Source organism: Aquila chrysaetos, chromosome 24 (assembly GCF_900496995.4).
Source record: "Aquila chrysaetos chrysaetos chromosome 24, bAquChr1.4, whole genome shotgun sequence".
NCBI lineage: Eukaryota > Metazoa > Chordata > Aves > Accipitriformes > Accipitridae > Aquila > Aquila chrysaetos.
This window is the reverse complement of record NC_044027.1, coordinates 11710371-11737828: the sequence shown is the minus strand read 5'-3', so window position 1 is coordinate 11737828 and position 27458 is coordinate 11710371. Positions and strand designations below refer to the sequence as shown.

Sequence of the window (27458 nt, the reverse complement as noted above, 5' to 3'; positions counted from 1 at the left end):
GCACAGGGATGCTGTTGCAGCTGGAACCCATGCTGGCGTACAGCAGGCCTTGTGCGGAGGGGAAGCGGGAGCATTAACTGCATTGAAATGACTTTGTCGGAGTGCCAGCATATGAAATGTGTGGTGATATTGCAGCCCTGCCACTGCCTGTGGCTGTTTTTCCTCTGCTTCTAATGACTAATAGAGAGAAGACAAAACAATTTCTATTAGTTTCTCCCACGCTGCAGTGGGTTTCTTATTTTCCAAACCTCATTAGAGTTTGTAATACCATGGTGGTAGTCAAGAGCAGTCCGAATCACCCTGGGGGGAAAGAAGAACCGAAGAGATATGATGTGCAGCCCAGTATTAACACTGCTCCTGGCTCATTTCCAAGGTCCCTCCTGATTCCTTTCCAAACTCTTATGCCTTATCTTCATCTTAAAGGTTAACGACGAAGCTTAGGAGGGAAAAAAAAATGCTTAAGATCCCAAATTGTTAAAGAGAACGGATATGTGTGCTGAGCAGAGAGCTGGGTCTGCATTTACGTTAGAAAGGCAAATATTATTTAAAAGGCAGTGCTTGTGCTTTCCAGGGCATTGCAGCTGGGGGGGTGGGTTTCCCTGGAAGAGCTGCTGGTGTGAGGGGCTGCTGGTGTGCAGAGAGGCCACTGCCTTCAGGTCACCGTGCCCAAATCCCATAGGAGCTGGATGCAAGTCAGGCACCAGCCTCGCGCCAGTTCCTTGGGAAGTCCCAGCGGGTAGTCCTGGCTCCTCTGCAGCCAGTGGGAGTTTTGCATTTGTTGCCTTGTCAGAAATAATAATAATGAAAGCGCCAGGCACGGAGCTGCTTGAGCAACACTCGGGAAATGATTGCAAATAGCACCCAAACAACCCGCGCAAGAGGACCCACAGCCTTGGCCCAGCTCATCACTGAAATAATCATTCAGAGGAGGTGTCCAGCCTGGCTCTGGGTTGCTCAGGCTCAGAAAAACTGTCCCCATAGAGAAACCATCCCCAGATCACCTTGCAGTGGCCACAACCTGGTGGGCAGAAGCTCCGTGAGCTGCTCCAGGAGGTCTGTCTGTCTTCTCCATCCAAATCGTTAAAAGGCTGAAAGTTGCTGAGCTTATGGAAGCCGACAAGGTCAGACCCTTTGGTCGTCAGCGATGGCGAAGCTAATGGAGGGAGACACATTGAAGAGCAGATACATGGAGCAAGGCACGGACCCTCCTGGCAGACGCCAAGCAGCGCCAGCCCTTTGCAAATGAGTAGATTTCTCATCAGCCGCATCAGCTGTTGGGCATTTCCCAGACCTTCCAGTCAAGGAGGGATGGCACACGGCTCAGATGTGTCCTCCTGGCCCTGCCACTGGGTTGCAGGCTCAGGATAAGGCTGTTGAGGCCAAAACCCAGCCAGATGCAGGCAGTGGTGGAGCCACTGCCTATCTCGCTGGTGAGATCAGCCGAACACTTGGTGCAGAGCCACGCAGGGAGAAAGGCTTTGGCTACTTGCTCGTTTGCTTTGCCCCTGCAGAAGGAGGAGAGGAGCAGAGGTGTGTGTGGAACGGCTTGTTCTGGGTGATGAGGCACCTGTGACACGATGCACCTAAGTGATGTGATGCACCTAGGTGACATGAGCAGGACAGTAGGAAGGAGTTAGCAACTTAAAGATGGAAAGTGTTGGGTCAGACATATGCTGGGTTGTATTTCATCAGCTTCCTTGCTGCTTTTCCAAGCAAGCAGTCCAGCAAATGAGGAGATCTCCAGCAGTAAATGCAAAGAGCTTGGAGCCTGCTCCGTCAGAGGGAAGAGACTGTCGGTGGACTATTTTGGGTTCTGATCCTGATGCAGCTAAGAGATCTTCCCCAGGTTTGAATGTTAATGATGGCAGCCTCTGTGCCAAGTCATGTCTCCCAGCTCATATGCACTGGCCTCCCTCGGGTTTCACTCTCTGCAAGTGTGGGCTTCCAGGAGCAACTTGTGCTAGAGTTACAGGCAAACAAGAGACAGGTTGCCACTCTTTTCTCTTTCTCCAGCCACGGGCGTGTCCGCTTTTTTTTCCTTCACTCTTTCACTCAAACATGGGGTTTTTTGAGTTTTCTTAAAACTTCTTGCAGAAAATCACATTTAAGCTTAGCTTAAGCATGGGAAATTTCAATCCCAAAGGGAATAATCCATATATTTGCAAAGTTCTGTAAGGGGCTGAAAACTAGAGCTTCACATGGGATTCCTCTTGCAGCCCCGACTCTGTAATTAAGGCATAAATCCAGCTCTGCGTGCCTGCGCTCTGCCTGCTGCACAGGCGCCAGGCGTTGCTGTGGGAACCGTAACTTTCCAAATTTGTTTTTACTCGGCACTCCGTTTCAGCCTGTTCCCAACAGGCACTCCGGAGGAAGAAAGATCCACAGCCTACCGCAGGATTTCACCCACAGGAGACATGCTTTACTGGAACAAATAAATAGCTGTATAATGGGGAGCGGGATGGGAAGGACAATAAAGGGTGATAAATGGGCACTGAAGATGTCACCAGGACCCGGCATCGTGAGATCCAGCAGCTGGGAGAGGCCGGGGAGCCTCTTGGGGTCCCTCCACATGGCCACGGGCGCTCCACCTGAGCTGTGTTGCTTTTGCTGGCCAGAGCCACGTGCTGGTGGTGGACCTCCTCCAGCAGCACGTCCCCCCACCGGCTGCCTGCTCTGGGGCTCGCTGGGTGCAGGAGGGAGATGTCTGCTCCTGTCCCTCACGGCTTCTTCCTCTCCCCGTCTCAAAGCAGATTCCTGTGTGTTTCCTTGAGAAATGGCTGCAGGAGAGGATGCACTTTTTCTCTGTGATGGTGAATATCATGTTCACCATCGGTGCCATGGTGGTGGACACCGCTGGCTGAGTTTCCCTGGGTGCTTGGTGGCATCGCCAGGGCTGTGTGGACCGGAGGAGGACTTTAGTGTTTGGGGGGGATGTTTGGAGATGATCCGTAGGAAAATCAGGTTGGAATGGTCCAGTGTTGGCAGAGCATGATGCTGATGGACACAGGCACGCGACTCCCGGGGTGCCGGAGGGGGGTTCCTGCTGCTGACTTGGGCTCGGGCATGAGCGGTGTGGAGGGTCGAGTTATTGGTTCGACAGCTGAAGTAGAACACCAGCAGCGGCATGCTTTGGATTACCGTGAAATGAGTTTGATGTTCTGGTGTGCTAATGGAGAATAGGAAACCGGTCGCAGTCTGCGTTGAGACTTGCCTTTAGCTATCAGGGAGGCGCAGGACCCCCCCCAGGAGGCACGGAGGTAGTGGAAGCATGGTGGTAGCAACTATTCGTCTTCCTCCATCTAGTCTGTACTTAAAAGAAACAACAACCTTAAAAATCTCTGCTCAGATTCTGCAACAGGTTCAAGCAGAGTTGACAAATACCTTTGGGTCAACTGAATTCCTGTTTCACAGTGAATAAACTATTCACTGGGAAGGAATCCCCTTCCCTGCCTCTGCTGGCTCCGGGCAGCAGCGCTGCTCCCACCGCCCGTGTCCTTCTGTCCGGCTGTCACTGCTGTGACACTGTCACTCCCAGGTCTTAAAGTCCCATGTCCAGTTGTCATTTGCTGGCTGTCACCATCACTGTGCCACGGCTGGGGTCCCTGCACGGCACTACGCCCCGGTGGCACGGGCACTAGTGGGGTTTGCAGCTCCTGCTCCCATCCACAGTCCCTGGTGATAGCCACCACCCTTTTCCCGGTCCCACGGCTCTCGCTGTCCCCCTCCCACGCTTTGGTGTCCCCAAATAGAGCACGAGGAGGGACGAGGAGCCCCGGTGACGCCACCGAGGGCCTCCCGCAGCAGTGCCGGCGTGGCGCCGCGATTAGTATTCCAGTGCGGGGATCAAAGAGCCGCCGAGACGGAGCCCACGGCGTTTCGCCGGCGTTGGCTGAGCCCTTTTCAACACCTCCCCATTACAGAGCAGGTGACTTCACCGCCACGCAGCCCCAGCCCCGCGGGAGGAGTGGAGCGGGGAGCGCGGGAAGGGGGTTCCCAGTCGCTCCCAGCCCCACAGAGGGTTTTGGGGCTCGGTCCGAGGGTGCGTGGAGGGGATGGTGCTGAGCACCACGCACACAGGCACATTGCGCCAGCCCCGAGGAGCACCGTGCGTGCCCGCAGGCACTGCTGCCCCAGCGCTGGCGTGATTTACCTCCCCGAAACACCTCAATTTAAATGCTAATTCTCCCTGAACCGAGGGGGGAAGGCAGCTATTGAATATTGTCAGGCTGTTTATTGCTGGCACTGAAGTGGGGCACGTTGGGGATGCGGCAGGGAGGGACTGGCAGCGGGGGGACAGGTCTCGTCTGCAGCATCGGGGCCGGTGGAGGGATGGGGTGATGGCTGTGGCCACACCAGAGGGATTTGGGGGCACGGGCAGCTCTGGGTTGGTGCTCTCCTCTCTTCCCGCAGCCCAGTCCAGCCACACATCGTTGCAAACTGTGGTTAGGGCTGAAAGTTGGGGAGCTGGAGGGGGCTCCAGGGCCTGGCAAAACCTGACCGGTCTCTCCTCTTTATCCTGCCTCATTATACATGAGTGGGGCCTCACTAAAATTAATGACCAGTAAATTTGGAGTAAGTAACAGCTACTTCAGAGGGTTTTCATTAAGCCTTTATAATTCACCGGTGCCTGAGGTCATGGAGACACGTGGGGGGAGATTTACGGCATGCTTACCTTCTCCAAAGTGGCTGTGGAAACAGGACACCCTCTTTTCTGTCTCCCAGTGACTCTAGATCAATTTTTTTTTGGTGACGACAAGCTAAAAAGAAGCTATTTCTGAATGTCCCCATGCCAGATGCAGGCTGGGCTCTTGTGAGCTTGCAGCCACCGCAGCAGGAAAGCTCCTCCAAAGAAAAGTTGGGTCAAAAGCTGGCACTAAATAACCTCAAATCCATCTTGTTCTCCCCCAAGCCATTGTAGGACAGAAAGAAGTAAGATTAATAAATTATTCTTGCCAGAGAAGGCGTCCTTTCAGACTTGCATAGCAGAAAGCGCAGTCCTCACATAGTCACTTTGCTGAACATAAGCATGCTGGATGATAATGTGATTAACATTTGTAGCTGCGCCGGCTCAGATAAGGGTAATTAAATCTCACGCTTCAGGGCATCAGCTAATCACTTGTGGGGTCATTTTATATTTTTTTTTTTTTTACCCCTTCATGAATATATTTGCCCGGTTGCTGCGATGCAGGGTGTGCGTCAGCTGCCAGTGGTGGATGGAGACAGGAAGCCCCAAGCCAGTTGATGCTTGGATTTGCAGTGGGAGTTGTCCAGTAGCAAGGAGGGTCTCTGAAAGGGTCAGTGGGCAGCATCCAGCCTCGAGGCTGTTTCCTTTGGGAGCGAAGTGCAAAGGAAGGAAGCCACAGCCGGCTGAGCCAAGGAGGAGAAGCTGCTCCTTCACCCAACGGTGTTGCTAACAGAAAAATGAAATGAATGTGAGTCACCAGCTGATCTTTCACTACTGTGGGCCAAAATCCCACTGTGAGCTTGGCCCTAGCTTTCAGTACCTTGACAAGGGGACGAGGTGCCCCAGAGCTCAGCAGAATCATGGCATGGACCAGGACCCGGCGGCCGTGGCCCCATGCAGGTGGACCACAGCGCTCCAGCTGCTCCCCAGTGCCTGCATCGGGCTCTCCTGCTCCCCCAAAAACCCCCATTCGCTCAGGGATGCTGTGGGATGCTGGTCCTTTTGGATGCTTCCCATCAGCTGTGTGAGATGATGCCAGCACTGCAGAGCACAGCAATGCAGCCCTATGCTGCACTGTGCCATGGATATATTGCATGACCTTGGGTGTATCATTTAAGGTCAGATTCCCCGAAAACACCTCTAGTTTGTGTGCCAAGTTTCAGAAGGACAGGAGGACACTGGCACAGTGGGCTGTCACTGCCTGAGCCCTCCTCCTGGTACCTGAGCAGCCACTAATTGCCTTTACCCCACCAGCACCCCGAGACGGAGGGAGCTCCTGTCTGTTATCTGTGTCACTGGAGGCAACGGGTACATTTTATGACTTGGCCAAGGTTACACAAAGTGTCCATCAAAGCCAGGATTTTCAACTCGGTTCAATCCAGTCGACTGCCTTCCTCCTCAGCCCGCCCTGCCAGTACGAGAGCTCAGTAAAGCCTTTGGCCATTTGACCTTTCCCAGCATCAAGACTTGTTTGTCTGGAAGTCAGCTCCCTCTCAAGGCGGGGACGTACTCAGGGTCGGATGCTGCTGGGGACTGGGGCTGTGAGGGAGAAACAGCATTTCCTTGTATAATGACTCAGTACCTGCAAAATGCCCCAAGAGATGGGCAGCTCCCTTCCAGGAGAGCACTGCAAGTCGACGAGCGGATTCGGTGTGCATCGTGCTGGAGAGAGCGGCGTGCTCGCTGCTCCTGCAAGTATTGGGCATCTGCTCCGTGAGCATCGGGGAGATGCTGCGGGGCGGAACGAGAGACATGTTGTGGGGCTAGCAGGTGCTGGGAGCAGGCGGGTTTACTGGGCTCTCTCCTGATCCCATCGGAATAAACCTGGCTCCACGGCTGGCAGGAACCGTGAGGTCAGGAAAGCACTGCCGTGCCTCTTGCAAACAGCATGGCCCCCCAGGTGTGAACCCGTGCGGAGGTGCCGGTGGCTCGGCCGTGCCCCAGATGGAGGCACATGTGGCTGCACATGCACAGGGATTCTGTCACATCTCCCCCCTCGTCTGTGTCCCTGCCCCTCGCGCAGAGCCCGACGGCTTTGATCAGAGCTTCCAGAGAGCACAAAAGCCTGGCAAAAACTCTTTTTTGTGCCTCTACGGTGAGCAGGGCTGCGAGCGGCAGGGTTATTAATAAGGCGCAGTGGAAGAGGAGCTGCAGCCCTCTGCCGGCTATGGCTCCGCAGCACACCGCCCGCCGTGCCAGCCGGGCACGCTGCGGGCAGCAGCCACCTGGCACAAGCCGGGTTTGGGTGTCCCCATCGTCTGCCCTCCCGGTTTGCCTTCCTCTGCCCGCAGACGCCGCGGGGGCTCGGCGTGGTGGGGGCTGGCAGGACTCGGCAAGGGGGTTGTGCCGTGCCTGGACCCCGCGCCCAGTGGGTGCTTCCCCTTGCGTGGCTTCGGCTCATCCCTGCTTTGGGGTGGCAGGGAGCGGGGGGCTGGAGGCGGGGAGGGAGGGAGGAGATGCAGGAAGAGTTTGGTAGCAAAAATCCATCACCAAAGTGCTCCTGAACTCCTGCCTTGTACCGCTGCTGCCTCCCATTACGGGGGCACGTTGTGGACACGTGCCGGTGTGTACGTCCACGCCTTGACTCGCACTTGGCCCTTGTTTTTCCTCAACCTTTCGACTGCGGAGCAGTTAAAGCAAACGGCGTTACAGCAAGCGGCACCGCAGAGCATGGCTTTTCAGTAAATACCTTTTCATAGAGGCGTCAGCTCTGAGCAGCAGCTGCTGCATGCGCGTTCCCCTTGCACTGCTGTGCATCTCCTCCAGCTTCTCCCTCCTTAGCTGCCCGTGCATGGACCACCAGCCCCCGGGGGCTGTCCTGCCACCGATGTGCGCCGAGCTCATGCCCAGGGACAGCCGGTCTGCGGGCTCACGGCACAGGCGGGTGTTGGTGAGATGGTCTCGGTGGGTTTGCATGGGGAGAAAAGGGGATGCTGCTTCTTTGCATCTTCTCAGCCCCCTGCTCTGGTGCAGGGCACCGGGTTAACACAGCCTTCTGGTGTCTGCCGAGCCACGTGTTTCTGTCCCCTGGGGCTAAGCTTTTCTGGCACCGCTAGGTCTGTCCCCTCGTGCAAGGCGGTGCGTGCCACCAGCCAGTGTCATTGTCCTCCTGGGCATCCCCTCTTGGTCCTCTCGGAGGTGGGATGCGGGGCTGGGCAGGCCGCTGGTGTGACCCACTCGTCCCTTGGCTCGCCCTGGGGTGCAGGGTGCGGGGCTGACCCATCAGGGAGGGGACGGTCCCTGTGCTCCGGGGTGGCAGGCAGGATCGGCACAGCCGTATCCCGCTTTCCCGGTGCGGCATTGCGCTCCTCCGGGGCTTTGGGATTTGGTAGCGCTCGCTGATGCTTTTCTCCCTTTTCTGCTGAGGCAGAGCAGCAGACACCGACACGCTCCTTCCCGTGTTCCCTACCGACTTGACTCATTTTGCAGCCCCTGCTTACCACCACCCACACAGCTCCTGGCTCCAGCAGTAATTGCAGTTCCCCATTTGCATCGCTAAGACCGCAAAGGGCTCAGAACAGCAAAGCACCGCTCTACCACGGGGATCCCGTGCCCAGCGTGATCAATAGGAGATTTGTGAGCACATGTGTGAGCGAGAGGCTTTTCCCCTCAGACAAATAAATCACTTTTTCGCCAGCAGTGCCTAAAGTGAAGCTCCTGAGACGCAATCAGGTGCCGGCAGCTTTGAGAAAGGGGTGCAGCGTGAAGGCAGGCTGCTGCCTGCTGCCTGCTGGCAGGGCTGCCTGCGCAGCCATCCTTGGCACCACTCGTGCGTCCCCTCCTGCAGCTGCTCGTCCCGCTGCTCCTCACCCGCCTCGGGATCGGGAGCATCCCCAGGCTGGTTGCACGGGTCTATGGCTTCGTGCTCGCCACCGGTACAGGTTGCACTGGCCGTATCCTGGCCCTGGACCAGCAGGAGGCCCCAGGGAAGTGCTCCACCAGCCTGGCATCTTCACCGCAGAGGGACCCTTGGAGGTGGCCAAGGTGTCCCCACTTGCTAGATGATCATGGGATGATGGAGCATCCCCCCCAGGAATGGGCTGCGGGGGTAAAACCGCAGGAGTAAAAGAGGTGAAAGAGGAGTGAAACCAGCAGCTGTTTGAAGGAAAATCTATTCAGAAAAATGCAGCTGGGGCAGGCGGTGCCAGCCTGAGCCTCCCCCCAGCTTGTGGGGCTGACCTGATTTTGCAGGAACGTCCCTTTTTTTTGCTCCGCTGCCCTTTTGTCTCTGCATCGCAAGGACGCAGAGCCTCCTGGCCTATATTTTGGCTGTAAGATCAATATTTAAAATCCCCCCTCCTGTTTCCTTTGCGCAGGCGCGAGGCGTTTTGCTTGCTGGGGGAGGCTTGTCTCCCAGAGACCTGTCTGTTCACCATTTCAAATAATTTCCCCGCTATCGTTGTTCTAGAAACAATTCATTAGGGGCCTATTATACAATGTTATACCTGCCAAGGTTAGAAAAGATCCTGCATGTGTGGTAAAATTGCACCGTGAGCTGCACGCGCCAGCTTTTTTTTGGTGTCTGTCTGTGAATGTACTTTTCCCTCCTTTCAGAGAGTCAGTCATCCGGGGGCAAAGCCGTGGGGGTGATGATGCTGCCTGGGGTGGGGAGCCCCAGCAGGGCTTGGTCTGGTGCTTGGTCATGGTCCCGTACTGGGAGGATGCTGCAGGTGGCGGAAAGGGGGAGTTTTGGGGTGTAGCAGCTGTTCCTCTCTCTCCTCGCCGCTGTCAGCCCCCTCTCCAGTGGCACACTTTGAAAATCTGGGCCAAAACCAGTGGCTGCATCCCCAGGCTGAAAACAGTCCCACGTTGCCAGAGAGCTAACGGAGCCGTGGTGCCTGGGGAGCTCGTTAAGCATCACCTCAGAGGGCTGCACAGCCAGGGGTAGCTGGTGGTGGGGGCTGCAAACCCCATCCCGTTAGGTCTCCTGCTCGGAGGAGATGTCCCTCGCCCTCCTGAGCCATCCGTCCCCGTGCCGCTGGGGCGGCTCAGCCCCCCTGCCCGGCCGTGGCCTGCATCGTTGCTTTGCAGTTGTCTTCTTCTCTCTGCAGGGAGAATAACTTCATCAAGGACTTCCCCCAGCTGGCCGACGGCCTCATGGTGATCCCTTTGCCCGTGGAGGAGCAGTGCCGCGGCGTCCTCTCGGAGCCCCTTCCTGACCTCCAGCTTCTCACCGGTACGAGCTGCCCCCGGGCTTAGCCCCTGCCGGGGTGAGCGCAGGAGCAAGAACCCCTTCTCCCACCCTGGATCCCAGCGTGGTCCTTGAGGGCCATCAGCACCGCTGGCATCTCGGGGTCCTTCGTGGCATCCCTCCTGTGTACCTGGGGCAGAAATAGCCTATGGGCCGTGCAAGTCCGCCCCGGCACGGCAAGGCAGCATCTCCACCCCTGCGAGCTCCAGGCAGCCGCAGCCATCGCAGCGCTGGTCCTGCCAGCAGCCCGGGGACCCCATGGCCTGACCACCGGAGGAGGTTACCGTCCCTGCTACCGTCCCGTTTCTCACCCCTGCAGCATGTAGCAAAGCAATTGCTCGGTGTGAGCGTTAAGCATTTCCCGGAGCGCGGCCGCCGGGTCGGCAGGGGCTGAGCGTCGGCTCTTCCTTTGCAGGGGACATCAAGTACGACGAGGCGATGGGCTACCCCATGGTGCAGCACTGGCGGGTCAGGAGCAACCTCTACAGGGTGAAGCTCAGCTCCATCACCCTCTCTGCAGGTGAGGGTTTCTAGCGGCAGGGAGACGTGTGTCTACGTGGGTGGGTGGGTGGTGGTTTTCTGCCCCAAGGCACAGTCATGCCAAGCATCTCACCAGCATTTCCCACCTCCGGGCTCTGCTCAGGCAGTAACTCGCGCTCCCAGCGCTGCCGCAGAGGCAGGCAGAGAGATTTTCTTCCTTTTTACAGGGGGGGAAACTGAGGCAGGGAGTTTGTGCGGCTCAGTCGCACAAACCAAGAGCTGGAGTCAGAGCCCGGATCAAGCTAATAAGCAACACTGCGGGGAGGATTCATGTGAGGGTGGCTGTGTATACGTGTATGTATGAAAAACAGTAAGTTCTTGAAAAAATGTGGTTTCAAAAGGACCCAAAGCTTTTGTAAATACGGGTCATATAAAGTAGGGAGTCGCAGATGAAGAAGGGGTGGGCGGGAGGATCCTGCAAACGTCAAAACATTTCACTTCCACGTTTTTATAGCTACACATTTTGTTTCAGAAATGCTGAAACATTTTGTTGCGACCTGAAATGTTTTGCCTTTTCATTTCAAAACAGCTTTTTTTTATTTAAAAATCAACCTGTTTTTAAATGGAGAAAGGAAAAAAAAAAAAGATTTAGTGCAGACAGGCTGCACAGCCCCAGAACGAAATAACCTGCTTGGAGCTGAACAAAATATTTGGGTTCAGCTCAGAATGAGTTCTTCTAGCTTTTTTATTAAACCAACCTTCACTTTCAATAAACCAACCAACCAACCAACCAGCCAGATAACCTCATTTTGGTGAGAGTTATGACATATTTTCTTGCAGTATGTTTTCAGTTCTACCCCTAAACCAAAGCGATATCAGCCAGCTCTAAATGATGCCAAGGTGCTGTGTAGTCACCGATGCCTCCACGATATTTCATCTCCGTAGAGCAGTGAGGGTCCATGTCCTTGTCCCATGCCAGCAGTCCCCGCTGTCTGCACGGGCGCTGCAGGGCGTTGCTCAAGAGATGCCCTGACCCTTGCACACCCACGGAGCTGCCATCAGCCCAGCCCCGTGTGTCCCTCTGGGCCGTCTCCAGCTTTCCTAAAAACAGTTACCAGTTGTGCAGGGTATTTACTCTTGGGATGGTCTGCAGCGCAATCTATAATAAATTCGTCCTTACACCAGGAGAATATCTCTGGTTAGGGTTACTGCAAAACAAAGGCCAAGCACATCCTCTGGGGAGAGCGTTGATGATGTGCCAGCAGCCTGAAACACGGGCTGGAGCTGGCGGGAGGGTGTTTGTGTGTTTGTGTGTGTGTGCGCACGCATGCACACGCGTTCACGTGCACATCCCTGTAAAATGATTTGAGAAATCTTGTAGGGAGAGGAATCACAGGATGCCAGAGCCACAGCCCAGGGTAAACAGCAGGTTGTGGATTCCAAAGGATCATGTAGACCATGGAGGCAAGAGAGGAGGAACTGCGCTTTGCACCCATGTGGGGACTTGTATGTCTTGAGCAGAGGATCTTCTGGGCCGCCTTCCCCCGGGGCTGTGGCTGGCAGCCCTGCCTGGCCGACCTGCCGATCCCCTGCCTCCCTCCCACAGGCTTTGCAAACATCCTGAAGATCCTGAATAAGGACAGCAGCCGGGAGGAGCTGCTCTCCTTCATCCAGCAGTTTGGCTCTCACTACATCGCGGAGGCACTGTATGGCTCCGAGTTCAGCTGCACCATCCACTTCCCCAGCAAGAAGGTCCAGCAGCAGCTCTGGCTCCAGTACCAGAAAGGTGAGGAGGGCGGCGGGAACGGGCAGGGGCACAAATGCCGGTTATCGTTCGTGCTGTTTTCCATCCGTCAGCCCCTCTCTCCTGTGCATACACTGTCGTTCTGCCGGTTAGTGGGCACAGACAGGAGACTGGTCCCAAACTGAGTACCCAGCGGCAGGAGACGGTGGCACGCGTCTGTGGGCAGCATCCCTGAGCCAGGTGAACCCATCCTTCCTGCTCCTGCCCTTCAGCAGCCGCACTCCGGCTCCATCCTTCCTGGGGGTGACCTGCTTCACCACCTGCCCCCAGTCCCACCGCAGTGGCCCCCACACACCGGGGGTGCTTGGGGTCGGGTGATGGAGATGTGACATAATTGAGCTGTCTCAGAATGGCTTCGTTTTATTGCTTGTGACAATGACGGTCTTTAAGGAAGTGTATTAAATCAATAGCAGACTCATTGTGCTACACCATAAATAACGAGACACATCATTAAACAGGGCAATAAACTTCAGGACTTTGAAGTAATACAATTAGGTTATGTTTATAAAAACTCCCTTATCGCTGTAGCCTTCCATTTGCCAATTCATCTCTCTCCTCCAGGGAGCTGGGGATATTCCCTGGGTCTGATATTTTTCTGTTGAAAAAAATCTGTGGTGTTTCATAGGACCCGTAGTAGGCCTGACGGTAATGGATGTCATCAAGCCGCTTGCATCCTGCCCCGTGGGCACTGCTGAGAGTGGCCTTGTTTCGTGGAAGCCAGTGGATGGAGGTGTGCTCCCGCCTGCCACCTCCATTGCTTTCTGCTCATTTTTTTTTTCTCTGTCTTCCCAGCGCAGCTCGTCTTGTAAGTGTATTTATAACACCCTGTACTCGTTTGTTTGAGTTTTAAATAGTGACAAATGAAGTTTGCCATAGCAATGCCCCTGTTTAGCAGGAGAAAGCATCATGGAGGTGTGTTGTTTACATACTCGCGATCTTTTTAATCATTTGAGCACGGTCCCTGCAATCTCCGGGCAAATGTGTCAGTGGGGAGCAGACCCGGAGTGGCTCCATGGTCCCAGCACCGTCACCACAGACGCAGGGTTTCTCCGGAGATGCCGGGTGGGAACGAGAGGCAGCTGCTGCAGTCTGAGCCCGGCATGAGCATCGCCGCTGTTTCACGGTGCTGGGGCCAGAGGGGAGATGAACAGTGGCAACACTTGGTCCGGTGGTGAAATATCTCCCGTTTCTGAGCCCCCACCTTCCCCCCAGCCAGGGGCAGAGGTAGTTTCCAGGACTCAACTGCAAAGCCCCATGGTGGCGCAGGGCCTGAAGGCGAGCAGTGCGTCGCTGACAGAATAATTTCCTTTTTAGTCCATGGTATGCAGCTGGCCGAGGCGGGCTCCCTCGCTCCCCACCCGGGTCCCGCCTGCGCCCGGGGAGCCGTGCCCGCCCCGTGTCGCTCGCAGGGCTGCCCCGGCATGCTGGAGGCATCCGGAGCATCCTTCCCCACCACCCGGGAAGCACCAAGGCGCTGGTGGGACTCCAGGCGTCCCCGGGGGTTTTGCATGTCATGCCTGGACATAAGCATTTAATTTCTGACTGTGCAGCATTTGGGAACCAGGTGCTGGCTCCGACCTTGTTCTTTATGCGTGGCTCCGTCTGTGGCTTCAGTAGCTGGTGGGGTTGGTGAGGTTGAACTTCGTGTCTGTTGGTACTGCAGAGGGGACCATTGTTGTACCTGGCTCTTTGATGGCCAGAAAATGCTCTTGGAAGGACATCAAGGATGTGCAGGGGTTTTGGCAGTACTGGGGGAGATCGGCTCTGTGGACAGAGAAGGTGTCACAGGAAACCCAGGGCTCTCTCCTGGAGAACCCCCAGTTAGAGCTTGCTGTTTATGGAAGATGGATTTTACTCCCAGCTTCTCCACTGATTTACCCTCATTTGCCAGTGACATAAGGAGGATCTGAATAAACAGCTCCAGCTAGACGGTTCTGGATGCCTTCTCTGCTCAGAAACAGCTCTGGCCCGCTGGGCTCCCCGCTGCTAGCCAGCCCGTTTCCGAACTGCTCAGAGAGTGCACATATGCATCATCTCTAATAAATACAAAAGTAAGGCCAGAATAACTGTAATTTGTTAGCGAACAAAGCAGGTCAGAAGAGGAGGGGGAGAGGAGAGTCTCGAGCTAATTGGAACAGCACCAAATATGATAAAAATGCACATTGCGGCATGTTTGCAGCATCGCACAAAATTATTTTAATATTTTAATCAACTTCATAAATCAATCGGCAGGCCTCAGGAGGAGGCCTCCACCAATAAAGCGCACAATCTGCGTGTCGAGCCCTAATTGAAAACATGGTCTCGAAGAGGAGACCGCGCTGCTGGCAGCCGGACTCCTTGTAAAAGCGCCGGGCCAGGCGCTGGCTCTCTGCCGAGGCTGGAGCAGCCCGAACGCCGCGCTCGCAGCCGGCACAGGAGCCTGTGACGTGGGTCGGTGTCTGCGGAGCGCTTCCTCCAGCCAAACGGAGGAGAAAGTGATCTGGCTTTCACCAGGTCCAGAAGAAAGTTGGTGCCTTCTCACTGCCTGGACCCACCGGCCTGCCGGGATGGGCGGGCTGCGGGCACCGCTGGCATTTGCAGGCTGCTTTGCCTGTAGAAATGCAAAATGTTGCCCTTCCTCCTGCAAGGAGAAAAGGTGTGTGCTGGGGGGAGGCGAGGGAGCCTCCCACCCTTGTTCCTAAGGATTTGAAGGAGTGAATCCTGCAAACAAGCGGCAGAGAGGCACGGAGGCACGGCTGCCTGCCCACGCGGCTGCGGCACACCGAGCACCGCACTTCTTCTAGGGCAGATGTGGAAACATCCCCCAGGCTCCCTCCCAGGAACTGCGTTAGCCCGTGAGCAAAGCAAACACCAATTTTATTTCACACAGAGTGATTAAAAGCCCATTTTTTGGGCTGCTTCCTCTGGGTCTGTGCAGCCAAGCAATGCTTTAACTCATCAGAGTGGCCTCCAAGCAGGGACCTTGAGATTGATCTGGCCATCGATCTGTGCCACAGGAGCCCACATCGGTTTTCTCCCCCATCGAAGCCAGCATTTAATGCTGACAGCACCTCATTAAGTTCGTACCAATTGTGTGAGCATCTTCGTTTGGCAGCTGAGGCAAATGCAACATCCCCAGCCACCTCCTGTTGTGTGTGAGAATGTGTTGGGTCTGGCCGGGATGGAGTGAACTGGTTTCATCGCAGCCCCTGTGGTGCTGCACTTCGGATTTGTGGCTAAACCAGTGTCGATAACACCCCAGCATGTTGGCTGCTGCTGAGCAGTGCTTGCACAGCATCCGGGCTTCCTCTCTTTCCCACTATGTCCCCACAGCGAGTAGGCTGGGGTGGGCAAGGTGTTTGGAGGGGACATGGCCAGGACTGCTGACCCAAATTGAGCTATTCCACACCATATAATGCCATGCTCAGCAATAAAACTGGAGGTAGAGGCTGGGAGTCAATCCACCACAAAGACACAAACTGTACAGGAGGAAAGAGAGCGATCCCACCATCCAGCAAATCCACCTGCCAGGGACCGCTTCATTCGCTGATAAAGGTTTATCAGAGACCTGGTTGCTCTGTGGCCCCTTGGTCTGGCTGGACAAGGAGGAGGAGGAGGAGAGCTTGGTAGGGAAAGGGAAGAGCTGCTCTGATAGCAAAATCCGACAGCCCCGGTGGGATTTCCCCAAGAACTGTTCTAGCTTGCTCATTCCCACTGCAATACACAAAATGCAGAACAAATGTCTGTAAGTGCTCCAGCACTTATAGAAAATGGAGCCGTTACCAGCAGTAATGCGGAGGGTCTCATCTTGTCAAGCATTTGAGTGACAACTCTTTTCCTTCACACAGTGCAGACTAGCTGAGCCTCAGCGTGGGAGACTTCTGTTCTCCAGCTGGGAAAAGTTGGAAAAAGAAATATCGTGTCGGTGGCATGTTGCCGCGGAGGAGCATGCAGGCTTGCGGGAGCTCCTCTCCCTTGCCACCAAGGACCTGGGAGATGCGCAGCTGGGGGAGCGGGAAGGGTGCTGATGTACAAGGGTGGAGGAGATTCAGAGGGTTGCACTACCCAATTGTTAGGCTGCAGTAGTGCTTTATGTCTGCAGTGAGTGAAATGTTTGTTTTTCTTGCATTTCCTATGATCCCTAGATAAGTTTCCTTGGCTGAGGTTACCTGGCCATGTTGGGGACTCAGCAAGCTGAAATTTGAAGGTGGCTGCTACAGATGTGAAAGATGTTTCCTCTCAGTAACAGATCATTTCTTAAAATAGTCCATGGAGGGGCTGTGCCCTGACACGTCCTATCACACTCCCCTAAGGCTTTCTGCCCACCAGCCTCCCCAATACTTGCTTCTCTTCTCTTGGACTATACATCGTTGGTTGCATTTACCTTTAAGAGGTTACAGTTTTCATGCTTTCTTGTGAACTCAGCATTTTAGACAAAAGATCTTCATAAAATGCAAGCTATATTAAGGATACAGCCTCGAGCTCTGCTAAAATAGCAGTCCGTATTCTTCTGAGTAGGGTCTGCGGATCCCTTCTGTCCTTTCAAGGTCTCATTCATCTCCCTTCAGGTCTCATACTGCCGTAACACAAGTAAGATTGAACTAGTCCACGGGAACCTTTAGTTTTCCTTTCCTAGACACCATCAGGTGCATTAAGAAAGATGTAAGGCAAGCTTTGCATCTATTAAAGGAGATAATGGCTTTCCCTTATACCTGCTTGGTCAGAATTAAAGCATACAGAATTTCCCTGTCCTTGAGATCTGTTCCTATAAACCACCGCTCTATTACCTTTGTAACAGTCTTACTTGCTTGCAGTTTATGTCATTATATTTCTTTCAAAACCTCAGATTTTGACATTTTGTTTGGAGGAGGAAAAAACAATCTAGCTCGTTGCCATGAAATTTCGTTTAGACTAAAATATGTGGTGTGACTCAGTCTGCTAAATGACCTTATGCACTGCTCATTGCAAACCAAAATTGCCAGGCAAGTAGAGTAATTAGTTGTGCAAAATGAAATAACTTTAAATCCTCGCATTGAGTAATGACCCAGAAAAATCACTTAAGCTATACAATAGAAAAGACTCGAAGCATCTGGCTTTATTTTTATTTTTGTAGCTCTGCCCCCTTTGATTAAGAAACAGGCTCTCCCCCTCATCCCTTTAGAAATGCTGGCTGTCTGTTGCTGCCCAGAACAAATGTTCACGGCTTAGTTGCCACTACCCTAAGACATCATAACTTCTCATAAAACGGCAGGGTAAGTCTAACAGCACCGGCACGGCAGTTGTTCTGCAAGGATCGTATACGTTTGATAAACCAGCAACTCATATCTGTTTAAAGAGCTGCTTCATATCATCTGAGATGAGCCCAAGTGATAAAAACCTTCACCCTGATCAGCAAACCCAGCTGGGTAGCAGGACCAGGGGAAGACCTGCACATGCTGCTGATGTACCGATGCCTTTGAATGCTGTGGCAAATTGCTTAGCTCTCCTTTGGCTCCACCTAAATACACTGTTTCTAACATGATTTTTTACAGCATTTATCAAAATTAACCAGAATAACAGGTGAACCTTCACAGCAGCCCTCCTACCGGCCCCAGCAAATACATCACCTCTACAGCAGGGCAGAGCTGAGCCAGAAAGCCCCTCAATAATCCAGGGACATGGGTGATGAAGCCTTCAGCCAGGCTTCCACGTCCCGTTACTGAGCGCTCGGTGCCAGTGAATTTGGACCAGATCTTTAAAACATCAGGTATTAGCTACAGTGAAAAGTAAGATACGGCCCTCATGGGAGTATCGGTGTGAATTAAGGTACGAAACTCTTGTATTTGTTTATGAGGTGGGTAGGGAATTGTCAGATAAAGTTATATGAGACCTGCCAAGGAGATCAGATTTATCCTCTGCAACCTGACAGCATATAAGGGGTCTCGTAGCCATTGTGTTCCAAAGTCTAATCCTCACTGGCTGTAAAAACCAATCTTTCACCAAAGGGAGGAGATGAAGTGTTTTTAATAAGAAAATGAGCCGTTTGCAATGCGCTTTTAATTGGATCAATTTTTCCTTTATTACACAATCTTTAAAAACCAAACACATACGTATAACCAGACAAGCTCTTTCTCCAGGTAGAGAGCAGAAGCCAAACTATTTCATCACAATCCTTAATTACTCCATTTCATCTCATTTGGCAGATGATCACAACACTGTGTGGGGGCACCACTGCAAGAAATACAGCTCTGCAAAATCATCTCGCAGTCACTGTCAAGTTTTGTCAGGGGACATGCATACCCTGGGCGAGGGACAGCAGGTTTTCTCTTTCCCTTTTTTGCCTGAAACCCAAGACTAGAAGAAGAGCTGCAGGCGACACACACCCCCAGGCGCCGATCGCAGTGTCCTGGCCCACCAGTGCATCGCAGGGTAGTGTTATTTTTCTTGAATCTCTGAGTGAGAAACAGATGACAGACGCTTTGTTTGAACTGTGTAACCAGGAACAGGCTGGGGTAACCAACTGCTCAGTTTACTGGACCAGCTTTTACATCCCTTCAAGCACTCCAGGAAATGTTATTGCTAGTAGTGTGATGTTTATTGCAAAAAAAATAAATCCATTGGAACAGAAAATGACAGAGGTACATATTATCATAGATAATATTGCTTCAATTATTCAGGTCCACAGTAGCTTCCTGCTTGGAGCAGTTCTTAGAAACAGGAAAAAATGTTTAAAAGAGATCAGTAGGAGAGGAACTGCCATTACCATAATACTGGAAAAAATGCCTTGAGTTACAATGTAATTAACTGCAGAAGGGCCCAGTAATAGTCATCATCTCCCAAAAACATACATGCAAGATGAGATTGGCTCCCCAAATTGCTGTTACATACTTTAGGCGACTACCCCCTCCCACACCAAAAAGAGAAGCAGAGAACATAAATAATTACGTGCAGGTTGGTAGTCTTGGCAAACACACAGAGCAGCTCAGGAGGGAAAGGAGGTTCAGTCCCCTTGGGCTCCCTCAGCACCATCTACCATGCTAGTGTCTTAGTTCCCGCTGCCATCTCCGCAAGCTTTTTTCCAGCAAATTACAGCAAAAGAAATAGGAAGTTGCCCTGATGGAGGGGCACCTCCATCACACAGCTGGGTGTTTGTTGTGCTGGCCCTCTTCAGTGCTTTGGCTGAGCAGAACAGGGAGAGAAAAAAACCTAAATCCCACCAAAATCTGCTCCCAGCGCTTCTTCTGCAAACCCTGTAACTGCCAAACAACTGGCTGGAGCAGCAGCGGCTCTGAAGCCTATTTTACTCCGCTGTTTCGCTAGGGGAAAGTATATGGGAACTGAAAAAAACCCATCACCTGTTGCATACATGTTGTAGCACAAGTAGCAAACAATTTGCTGTAGCACGGCAGCCACCATAAAATCAGCTTTTATATTGTCTGTCGTGCCCCCAAATTTGCAACTACGTTGTTGATAGCAACAAATAAATGCACTGCAGTATAACTATTATCTGTGGCAGATTAACATGCTACCACTGTGCCCTATTTAAATGCATCTTTCCTTCAATAAACTATTCTAGGCAAGCAGCACCACACTGAGGTACACATTTATCAGCCAGGAGAGTAGCACTGTGGGGGCCTTGGTTCACACAGCTGCAGTTTTGTGCTTCATTTGGCCCAAAGCCGCGATGAACATGAACTCTGGTGCCTGCTGGTGCCGTAAAAAAAAATCTGAGGAATGTGGTGTTTTGCTGTGCAAGGGAAAAAAGACAATGCACCAATGGATGTGCTTCCAAGTATTAAAAAATAAAAGCAAAACAGTGCCCCCCCCCCATCCCCATCGCAGCAGTGAGTAGCTTGCACATATGAAGTGCAGATGAGTGGAAACCTATTGCTAAATGCAATGGTCTGGAATGCAGAATAGTGAAGTGCAGGTGAACATACAATATGTTGCATTTAATCTCATTTACTACAATCTCCCAGTCTTACTCCCCCAGCCCTTCCCCCCTCCCCATGAAGCTTTAGATACCAGATATACCTTCCAAAGACAGTTTCCAGGATGCATTTAATAATAAAACAACAGTAAATATCAACCATAGGTTTCCCCTCTTTTTTTTAACTCCAGCCCCCTCCCTTTTTACCCCCTTCTACCTAGCAGAACTCTTAGTAGTAATAAAAGCCCTGCTGCCATCAGAGGGCAGTTTTCTGGCTCAGCTCGGTCTCCCATGATTGCACAGTACTCACTTCACATTGAACAGACACGGTTCACAAATGGCACGACAGGGGCGATCTCCTGAATACCAGAAAAACGGAGAGAGAAAACCCTCCCTCTTCAGTTTGAAAGTAAAGCTCCATCTCCACGCAGTTTAAGAGGGCTATTTCATTTTATGCAGTGCTGCAATCAGAAACTGCTTTCTCCAGTAGTTGCCCAGACAACTGCTACCCAGTTCCTTGCGAGTACCACAGAGAGAAGAGGATTGCCTCTCTAGTCCTCTAAGGGAAGGTGATTTAGAGCAGTCAGTCAGTGTTTATGGCACAAAGAAAGATACAATGGTTGAAGCTGGAAGTGTAGGAGATGTGGCAAAAGGAGGTGAAAAGGTTTATGGAGCGACCGGTCATTTATCAAGGAACCAATACTCCAGAAGGATGGATCCTTTCCCTCACGCTTGTTCTTTTTTTATTGTATGGATTTTATATAAAAAAGAAGAAGAAAAAGCAGACCACCACCATGTAAGCTATTTTGTTTCTAAACACAAAACATGACGGCTTTCTGTGCCAAACCCCCTTCAGTTATGGCACAATCTCCCTGAACGCTTCACAGCGGTTCCCATCAGACTGCAAAGAGGCTGGACGGATCTCTGCTGCCAAAAGGGGCTTTACCTAGAGATGTGCCTTTAAGGGGTGGAATATCTTCTCAGATGGTAACTGTAGATCTTAATGCAATGATCCCAACAGTCCAGCACCAGCAGCTGCCCTTTGGGAGTAATGGCGATACCGATGGGACAGGTGAGTCCTTCCCGGATTAAGATATTATAGCCACCTCCTTTAGGAAAATGCAGGATTTCTTTACGGCTGCTGTCAGCAACAATGAGGTCTCCCCTGGCATCGACACACATCCCAGCAATGCACCTGAAATCCTCATTCTCGGAGAAGAAGTGGCTAATCTGGCGTCCCAGCTGCCCATCTGGGCCAACGGAGCCAATTGAAAAGCCGCCTTCTAAATGGTGTTCATACTGCCGGTTTTCCAGGTTAAGCCCCAGCCCTTGAGTAAAGTATATGGTCCCTTCAGCATCGCAGGTGACGAACTTTGGGCGCACTGCGCTACATAAGCAACTGTACTTCACTACCCCCACGCCACGGTCCACTGTGAAACACCAGAGTTTCCCTCCTTCCACGTCAGTCACTACAAACTGCCCAGAAGGCAGGGCAGCGATGCCCCAGGGTTTGCTTAGCTGGCTCCGGTGACACGCCACGCAATGGCCATCCATGGTGTAGACCTTGACAGAGTTATCATAGCTGTCAGTCACACCTATCAGGCCATGGCAGTTCATGGTGACAGAAAGGGGAGTCAAATTGGGCAAGTCTGCTCCAAGGAAACTCAATACAAAACTATCAATTCCACTGGGGCTCCGGCGAATCTCCTTCAGAAAGCCCTTGCGGGTAAAAACCTGGATTCGGAAATTGCCTCGGTCTGCCACAAGCACCTCACCTTGCAGGGTGACATGTAGGCTGACGGGGAGATTAAACATCCCTGGCAGGCTGCCCTTGGAGCCCATCTTCTTGATGAAGTGACACTGCTGGATGCTTGTGGCTGCTTCAGGCATCCTTGGCTTGGCTGGTGAGGAATGCGGTGTGCAGCTGGCCTCTTCTTGCACCAAGTCAGGCTCCCTAAATGATGCCGATGAGGATGCTGCAGATTCCATGAGCGATTCCTCCATGTTAACGGTCCGGGGTTTCTTCACCACTTGCCCAATCTGCAGTGGTCCCACGTGGCTCACCTTAAGGAGTTCAACCTCTTGAAGAGTCAGCTCCCTTGGGAGACTGTTTGTCAGTTCTGGTTCTTCCTCGTCTGCTGCCTCCTCCAAGAGAGCTATATCTCCCAGCTTTATTTTGGCAAGGAAATAGTCACAGCGAGACATTATCTGCACTTCCGCTAAGTTCAGCAGATAAGCTTGCTCCTCCATTACCTGATTATTTACCTTCTCCACTTCAGACAAAGAGGTGGTGAAAAACTTGCGTGACCTGGCCAGTTCTTCCTGGATCTTGCGCTCTTCTTTGCTGTAATCCTGCAGAACTGCTTTGTATCTAGATTGCAGGTCTCTCGAAACACCCTCCAGAGATGCTTTTCTTTTCTGCAGATCACCCATAAGCTCCCGAAGTCTGGCAAGCCTCGTCCCAAATTCTCTCCTACGCTCTTCAGCAGCCTCTTTGATAGCAATGACTCTATGCCCTTGGGGCATGTGTGATGTCTCCTTGCATGGCTCACATAACACCAAGCTACAGCTCTTGCAAAAGTGTCTTGGCAACCTTCTCCCACAGACCTTGCACATGAGAAGACCCACCACTTCCCCCAGTCCAGCGGTGTCTATGATCTTCAGCACAGTAAGATTGTCAGTCAGCTGAGCTAAGCTTGTGATCCGCGTGATTTTGCTGCAAAATGGGCACCGTATCCCATTAATGCTGTTTGCTAGGAGTTTCTCTAAGCATTGTTTGCAGATGGTGTGCCCGCAGTGTAAGAGCTTGGGTCTCAGGTGCTCCTCAGTGAAGGACTCCATGCAAATGGGGCACTCCAGGACCTCTCGGAGTGCATCCGAGTTGAGATGAGGGGCAGCAGCCATGGTTTTCCAAGGCAGTTTTAGCCGGTGCAAAGTCTTGTACTCGCATCTATTCCAAGGTGCTCCGATTCTGTCCAGAAAGAAAAAAGGAAACGTGATTTATGTCATCACCAGCAGTTACATATACATGCAATTTATTTCTGATTTATCACCCAACCCTGGAAAAAAGAAGCCCAGTTAGCTTTTTCACATTTGGAAAGGATGGATTAGTCATAGCTAATCTCAGAGTGGGCAAATTCCAAAACTAACTTGCAGCTCCTAGTGCGATGAATTACTCACTTGCAAAATTTATAAGTAGAACTGAAAGAAGTGTAATGGCAGCAATAAGGAAGCCCAATAGATATTGATGACTGAATCATCTCCTCGTGGTGCCCATCTCCCGCTGCCAAGCCTCCGAGTTTACATAATTTTCTGAAATCCAGGGAGATTAAACCAAGCATTCAAAACGTTGCGCATCAAAAGAGGAACCAGATGGTGCGATGCTTTAGGACATTAATATATCACCTCTGGAGACCTGCATTCAGATGTGACATCAGATACGAACAAAATAAATGTGGTTGGTTTACTCTGCTTTTCTAGATAGCCAAAATAAATTTTCGAGGTTTCATACGTTTGCCAGAAAGTGAAACTAGAAGGAATGATTTGTCAGCTTCCACTCGTTCTGAGAATGACTGCACATAGTGAAAACACACAGTGAAGATTTTATGCCAGTGTACTTCATTAACCTCTGCCATGCTGCATCATGCTTCAGCATGCAAATTAAACACAGCTTGACACAGCAGTGTTCTAGCAGGTATTAGCAATAAAGGAGTTAACAGACAACTCCAAACATTCATTAATATATACTACAAGTGTTCACTATTAGATCTTGAATTTAGCTTAATTGCATATAATTTCTCCTTATTTTACAGTCTTGCAGCATTGACCTCATTCTTGTATTCTGGTTCAGTTTTATACCACTCTGGTTGCCGTTCAGCTTCAATCCAGGTTTCTCCATCCTCACATCCCTCACAGCAGGGAACAGATCCCAGCAGCTCTCTTGCTAAAGCAGCCATCCATTCAAAAGGAACAGAACAGGGTTCACATCATTAAGTTATTATTCAGTAGACTGGGTTTCAATACCTTTGCTATTGCATTGCTTAGCCATTAAAAGAAATGGGGAAGAAAACATTTCTTCTAGGGGGAGAGGAGGAGAAGGAAGTAGTTAGTCTTTAAAATGAAGAGACAGTCACAGAGGGATGGGAACAGACAGCTTTTTCTGAATAATGGCTGCAGGCATGCAGCACTTTCGCTTCCCCGCTGGGTTTGCCTGCTTCATCCTTGGGAGCATTTCAGACAGAAAGGTTCAGTGTATTTCAGTTTACCATTTGCTCAAGCGGAAGAAGACAAACTGCCATGAAGAAAGTTCTTTATGTTCATCCAGAGAAGAAAAAAAAAAATCATTTTAATTCATCAGCTGTAGTTCACAGTCCTTTAAAGCCCACATTTCAGGAAGGGATTCAGTGGCGTAGCAGAATCTCCCAAGTGCCAAGCTGGGATCTGATCCTTGGCTTGACGGTGGCATGATGAGTATCACACCCCCAGCACCCAGGGAGCAGGGGCACTCCAGGCGCTTGCTGCTGCTAGCACCGAATACACTTCCCTTTCATTCTTAGCGTGTATCTCCGCCAGGGAAGCTGAAGCCTGGGCACTGGCATGTAGATCAGGATCTTCCTCTGAGGGATGAAAAATCTGTATTTTAAAACAATTTTTAAAAATGAAACACGGGATACCAGATGCATTATTCTTATTTTCCTTGGAAATATGTCAGAAGGTTTGGTTAGGGAAGGCTAGGGGAGCAGCACAGACACCAGATACACCCGAAGGTTACATAAAAAGCCACTTTTAAAACAAGTATTTTCATTAAAGAACAATGACAGTGGGAGTTTTGTTTGGTTTGAAGTTAGGTTCGGTTTTTAGAAAGATGATTTGTATGACATTCTTTTCATCTATGATCCCCTTTTATCAGAGTGCCAGCATGCGCCTTAGTAACGTGAAATTATTTTTACTGCTGCACTTTTATCTTTATCTTGCACTCGGCCGTGCCTTCATGGAAGTCTCCTTAACAGCGAGTTGTTGTTGCATATCAGTCCCTCCCAAGCCGGTTCCTCTGACACGGAGCAGGGTATTAGAGAAAGCCTCAGCTGAGGATCAAGCTATAAAACTCTGTAAATGATGTGAGTTTGGTTTCCTTATGTTCAAAACATTTTCCTGCCATAGTTTCTCTTGCCACTCTGTTGTTTTTAGTTAGGATGTGCGGCGAGACAACTAGTTTTACTTGTAATTCATAGTTTGTCTCGTTAGCAAGTTAAAATAATAGGCTAAAGCTGCCAAAATTTGCCTTGTGACCCGTTCCTCCAGCGTTCACGACGGTGCTTCAGCGCAGGCTACGAAGCCGCCACCACCACCACGCGCGGGTTTTGGGTTTTTTTTGCCGAAAGCCGATGCCTGCAGCGTCCCTCGCCCGCAGCAGCGTCCCACGCACCGCAGCGGTTCGGTGCCGTTCGCGGAACCGGGGGCGGGAGGCAGCCCGCGGGCTCTCGGCGGGGAGACAGGCGGCTTTAAGGGGCGCGCAGACGGCCGCGACGCTCGGTTCGGTACAACACCGCCGCTCCAATCGCGGGACGAGCCCCCCCATCCCGCCTCCCCATCCCGCCGCCTCCGCGGCCGAGCAGGTGTCCGGGCGCGGCCCGGCCCGGCCGCGGCCTGAGGGGGCTCGGCGGGGCGGAGCCAGCCCGCCGCGGGGGCTCTCACCGGCGGGGAGCGCCCGTCCCGCGGAGGCGCGGCCCGGCGGAGGTCCAGGCGGGGCTGCCCTGCCCTGCCCGGCCCGGCCCGGCCGCCCCCTGCCCAGCCCGCCGGGGCCGGGCCCTGGGCCCGCGGCCTGTGGGGCCGGGGAGGGTCCGTCCCGCCCGCCCGCCGCGCCCCCGCCCCGCCTCCAGGGGGCGCCGCCGCCGCGGGGCCCGGGGCGCTCCCTACCTGCCCGCCGCTCCCGGGACGCGCGCCGCTCCCCGGCGTGCCCCGCGCCGCCGCGCCGGCGTGACGTGTGCGCCGGGACGCGGAGCGGAGCATGCCGGGAGATGGAGTCCCGGGAGGCGGCCTGGGGGCCGGGCCGGCGGCGGAGGAGAGGCTTCGGGGGCCGGGGCCGGGGCCGGTCCCGTCCGCCGGGCGGGATGATCGGCGAGGGCAGGGCGGTCCCGGGCCTGCGGCAGCCGGGGGCTGGAGCAGGGACCTGCCCGCACGGGGAGCTCGCCGGCCGGTCGGGCTCCCTTCTCCGCGGTGGTGGTGTAGCTCTTTGTGTCGAGTAAAGTTAAAAGGAGAAAAGGAAACAGAAACATGGCTTCCTTCTTTCTTTCTTTTGTTTTTGTTTCATTACGTGAGGTTTTGGCACCCGCGGGTCGGCCCGTGCCCTTGCCCGGATCAGGCCGTCCTGGGGCCGGAGCAGCCCCTTCCCCTTCCCCTTCCCCTTCCCTTTCCCCTTCCCCTTCCCTTTCCCCTTCCCCTTCCCTTTCCCTTTCCCTTTCCCCTTCCCCTACCCCTTCCCCTTCCCCCTGCCCTCCCCTCTGACAGGGTCCTGCGCCTGTATCGGGGTTTGCGTCACCTATCGAAAATTCCTTTCATAAACTGCATTGGAGCAGCCTGTGGACTCCCAGGACAAAAAGGACTATTTTTAGGTAGAGCATAGCAAATGTAATCAGTTGATTGGGTGATGCGCATAAATATTGTCCGTGAATAGACAGGCAGCTGCAGTTGCTATGCGAGGACTTGCTCAGGGCACGTCCTGGTTGACATTAATTCCCTTCCCACAGCGGCCTCCGTTCTGGCACTGGTGGCCAGCGGTCAGCCGGTGCAGCTGCCGTGGCACAGGCGGGAAGTCATCGGTTCATGGGGAATCGAGCAGTTACAGGGTTTGCCTTCGATCAGGGGAGAGCTTGCGTTGCCCAGTCACTTGACTCATCTGCTCGCACCTGGGAGGTAGTAAAGGATGGCATCTCCATTACACCCACGCAGGGCTAATGACCGGAGTCATTAATCATAGAATCAGTCATTTCCCTCCTGCCTCTTCCCTCCTCCTCCTCGTCCCTCCAGCCTTTTATTTCTGAGCTCTCCGCCCGTCAGGCTCTCACGCTGCCTGCAGGCTGGCAGCAGTAGCCGGAGGCAGGGGTTTAGCCACTGGACCGTGGCCCTGCTCTGCCCTCGTGTTTCTTGGTGTCGAGCTGGTGCAAGGGCCATCGGTAACACGGGTCCCAGTTCCAGCCCGGCTTTGGCTCGGCCATCATGAGACTGCTTTAAAGGTGGCAGAAAGACCAGTTTTACCGTGTCCCCGTGGGGCTGCACAGCAGATCAGGAAATGTCTGGGCTTGGGGCTTCGTCTGTGGGAGCAGGTAGAAGCCCAGGCCTGGGCAGGCAGGTCCCGGGGAACCATGTCCTTCACACACCAGCAGTGCCGTGGCTCCGGTGCTGCCAGCAGCAC

General features: G+C 52.9%; 2 protein-coding genes across 11 annotated transcripts in view; one reads left to right on the top strand and one right to left on the bottom strand.

Annotated features, from left to right (window-relative positions):
• The window catches only part of ASTN2 (astrotactin 2), a 362574-nt gene that overhangs the window by 220046 nt on the left and 115070 nt on the right, over positions 1 to 27458 (top strand). For all 3 annotated transcript variants that reach the window (XM_029999952.1, XM_029999953.1, XM_029999955.2), the window contains exons 14-16: positions 9736 to 9860; positions 10291 to 10395; positions 11962 to 12141. In XM_029999952.1, coding sequence (XP_029855812.1) covers positions 9736 to 9860; positions 10291 to 10395; positions 11962 to 12141 — 410 coding nt within the window. The remainder of the gene's footprint in view (positions 1 to 9735; positions 9861 to 10290; positions 10396 to 11961; positions 12142 to 27458) is intronic.
• TRIM32 (tripartite motif containing 32) lies at positions 18172 to 26007 on the bottom strand. 8 transcript variants are annotated; one of them, XM_041119830.1, is made up of 3 exons: positions 25964 to 25981; positions 23228 to 24679; positions 18172 to 23018 (listed from the first exon to the last, which is right to left on the bottom strand). In XM_041119830.1, the coding sequence occupies exons 2-3, from the start codon at positions 23386 to 23388 to the stop codon at positions 21008 to 21010; spliced, it is 2172 nt and encodes a 723-aa protein (XP_040975764.1). In that variant the 5' UTR covers positions 23389 to 24679; positions 25964 to 25981; the 3' UTR covers positions 18172 to 21007. The 8 variants fall into 8 exon arrangements, with proteins under 8 accessions (XP_040975764.1, XP_040975767.1, XP_040975765.1 ...); XM_041119833.1 differs by having other exon boundaries at positions 23875 to 23990; positions 25964 to 25974; XM_041119831.1 differs by lacking the exon at positions 25964 to 25981 and having other exon boundaries at positions 23228 to 23990; positions 24313 to 25674.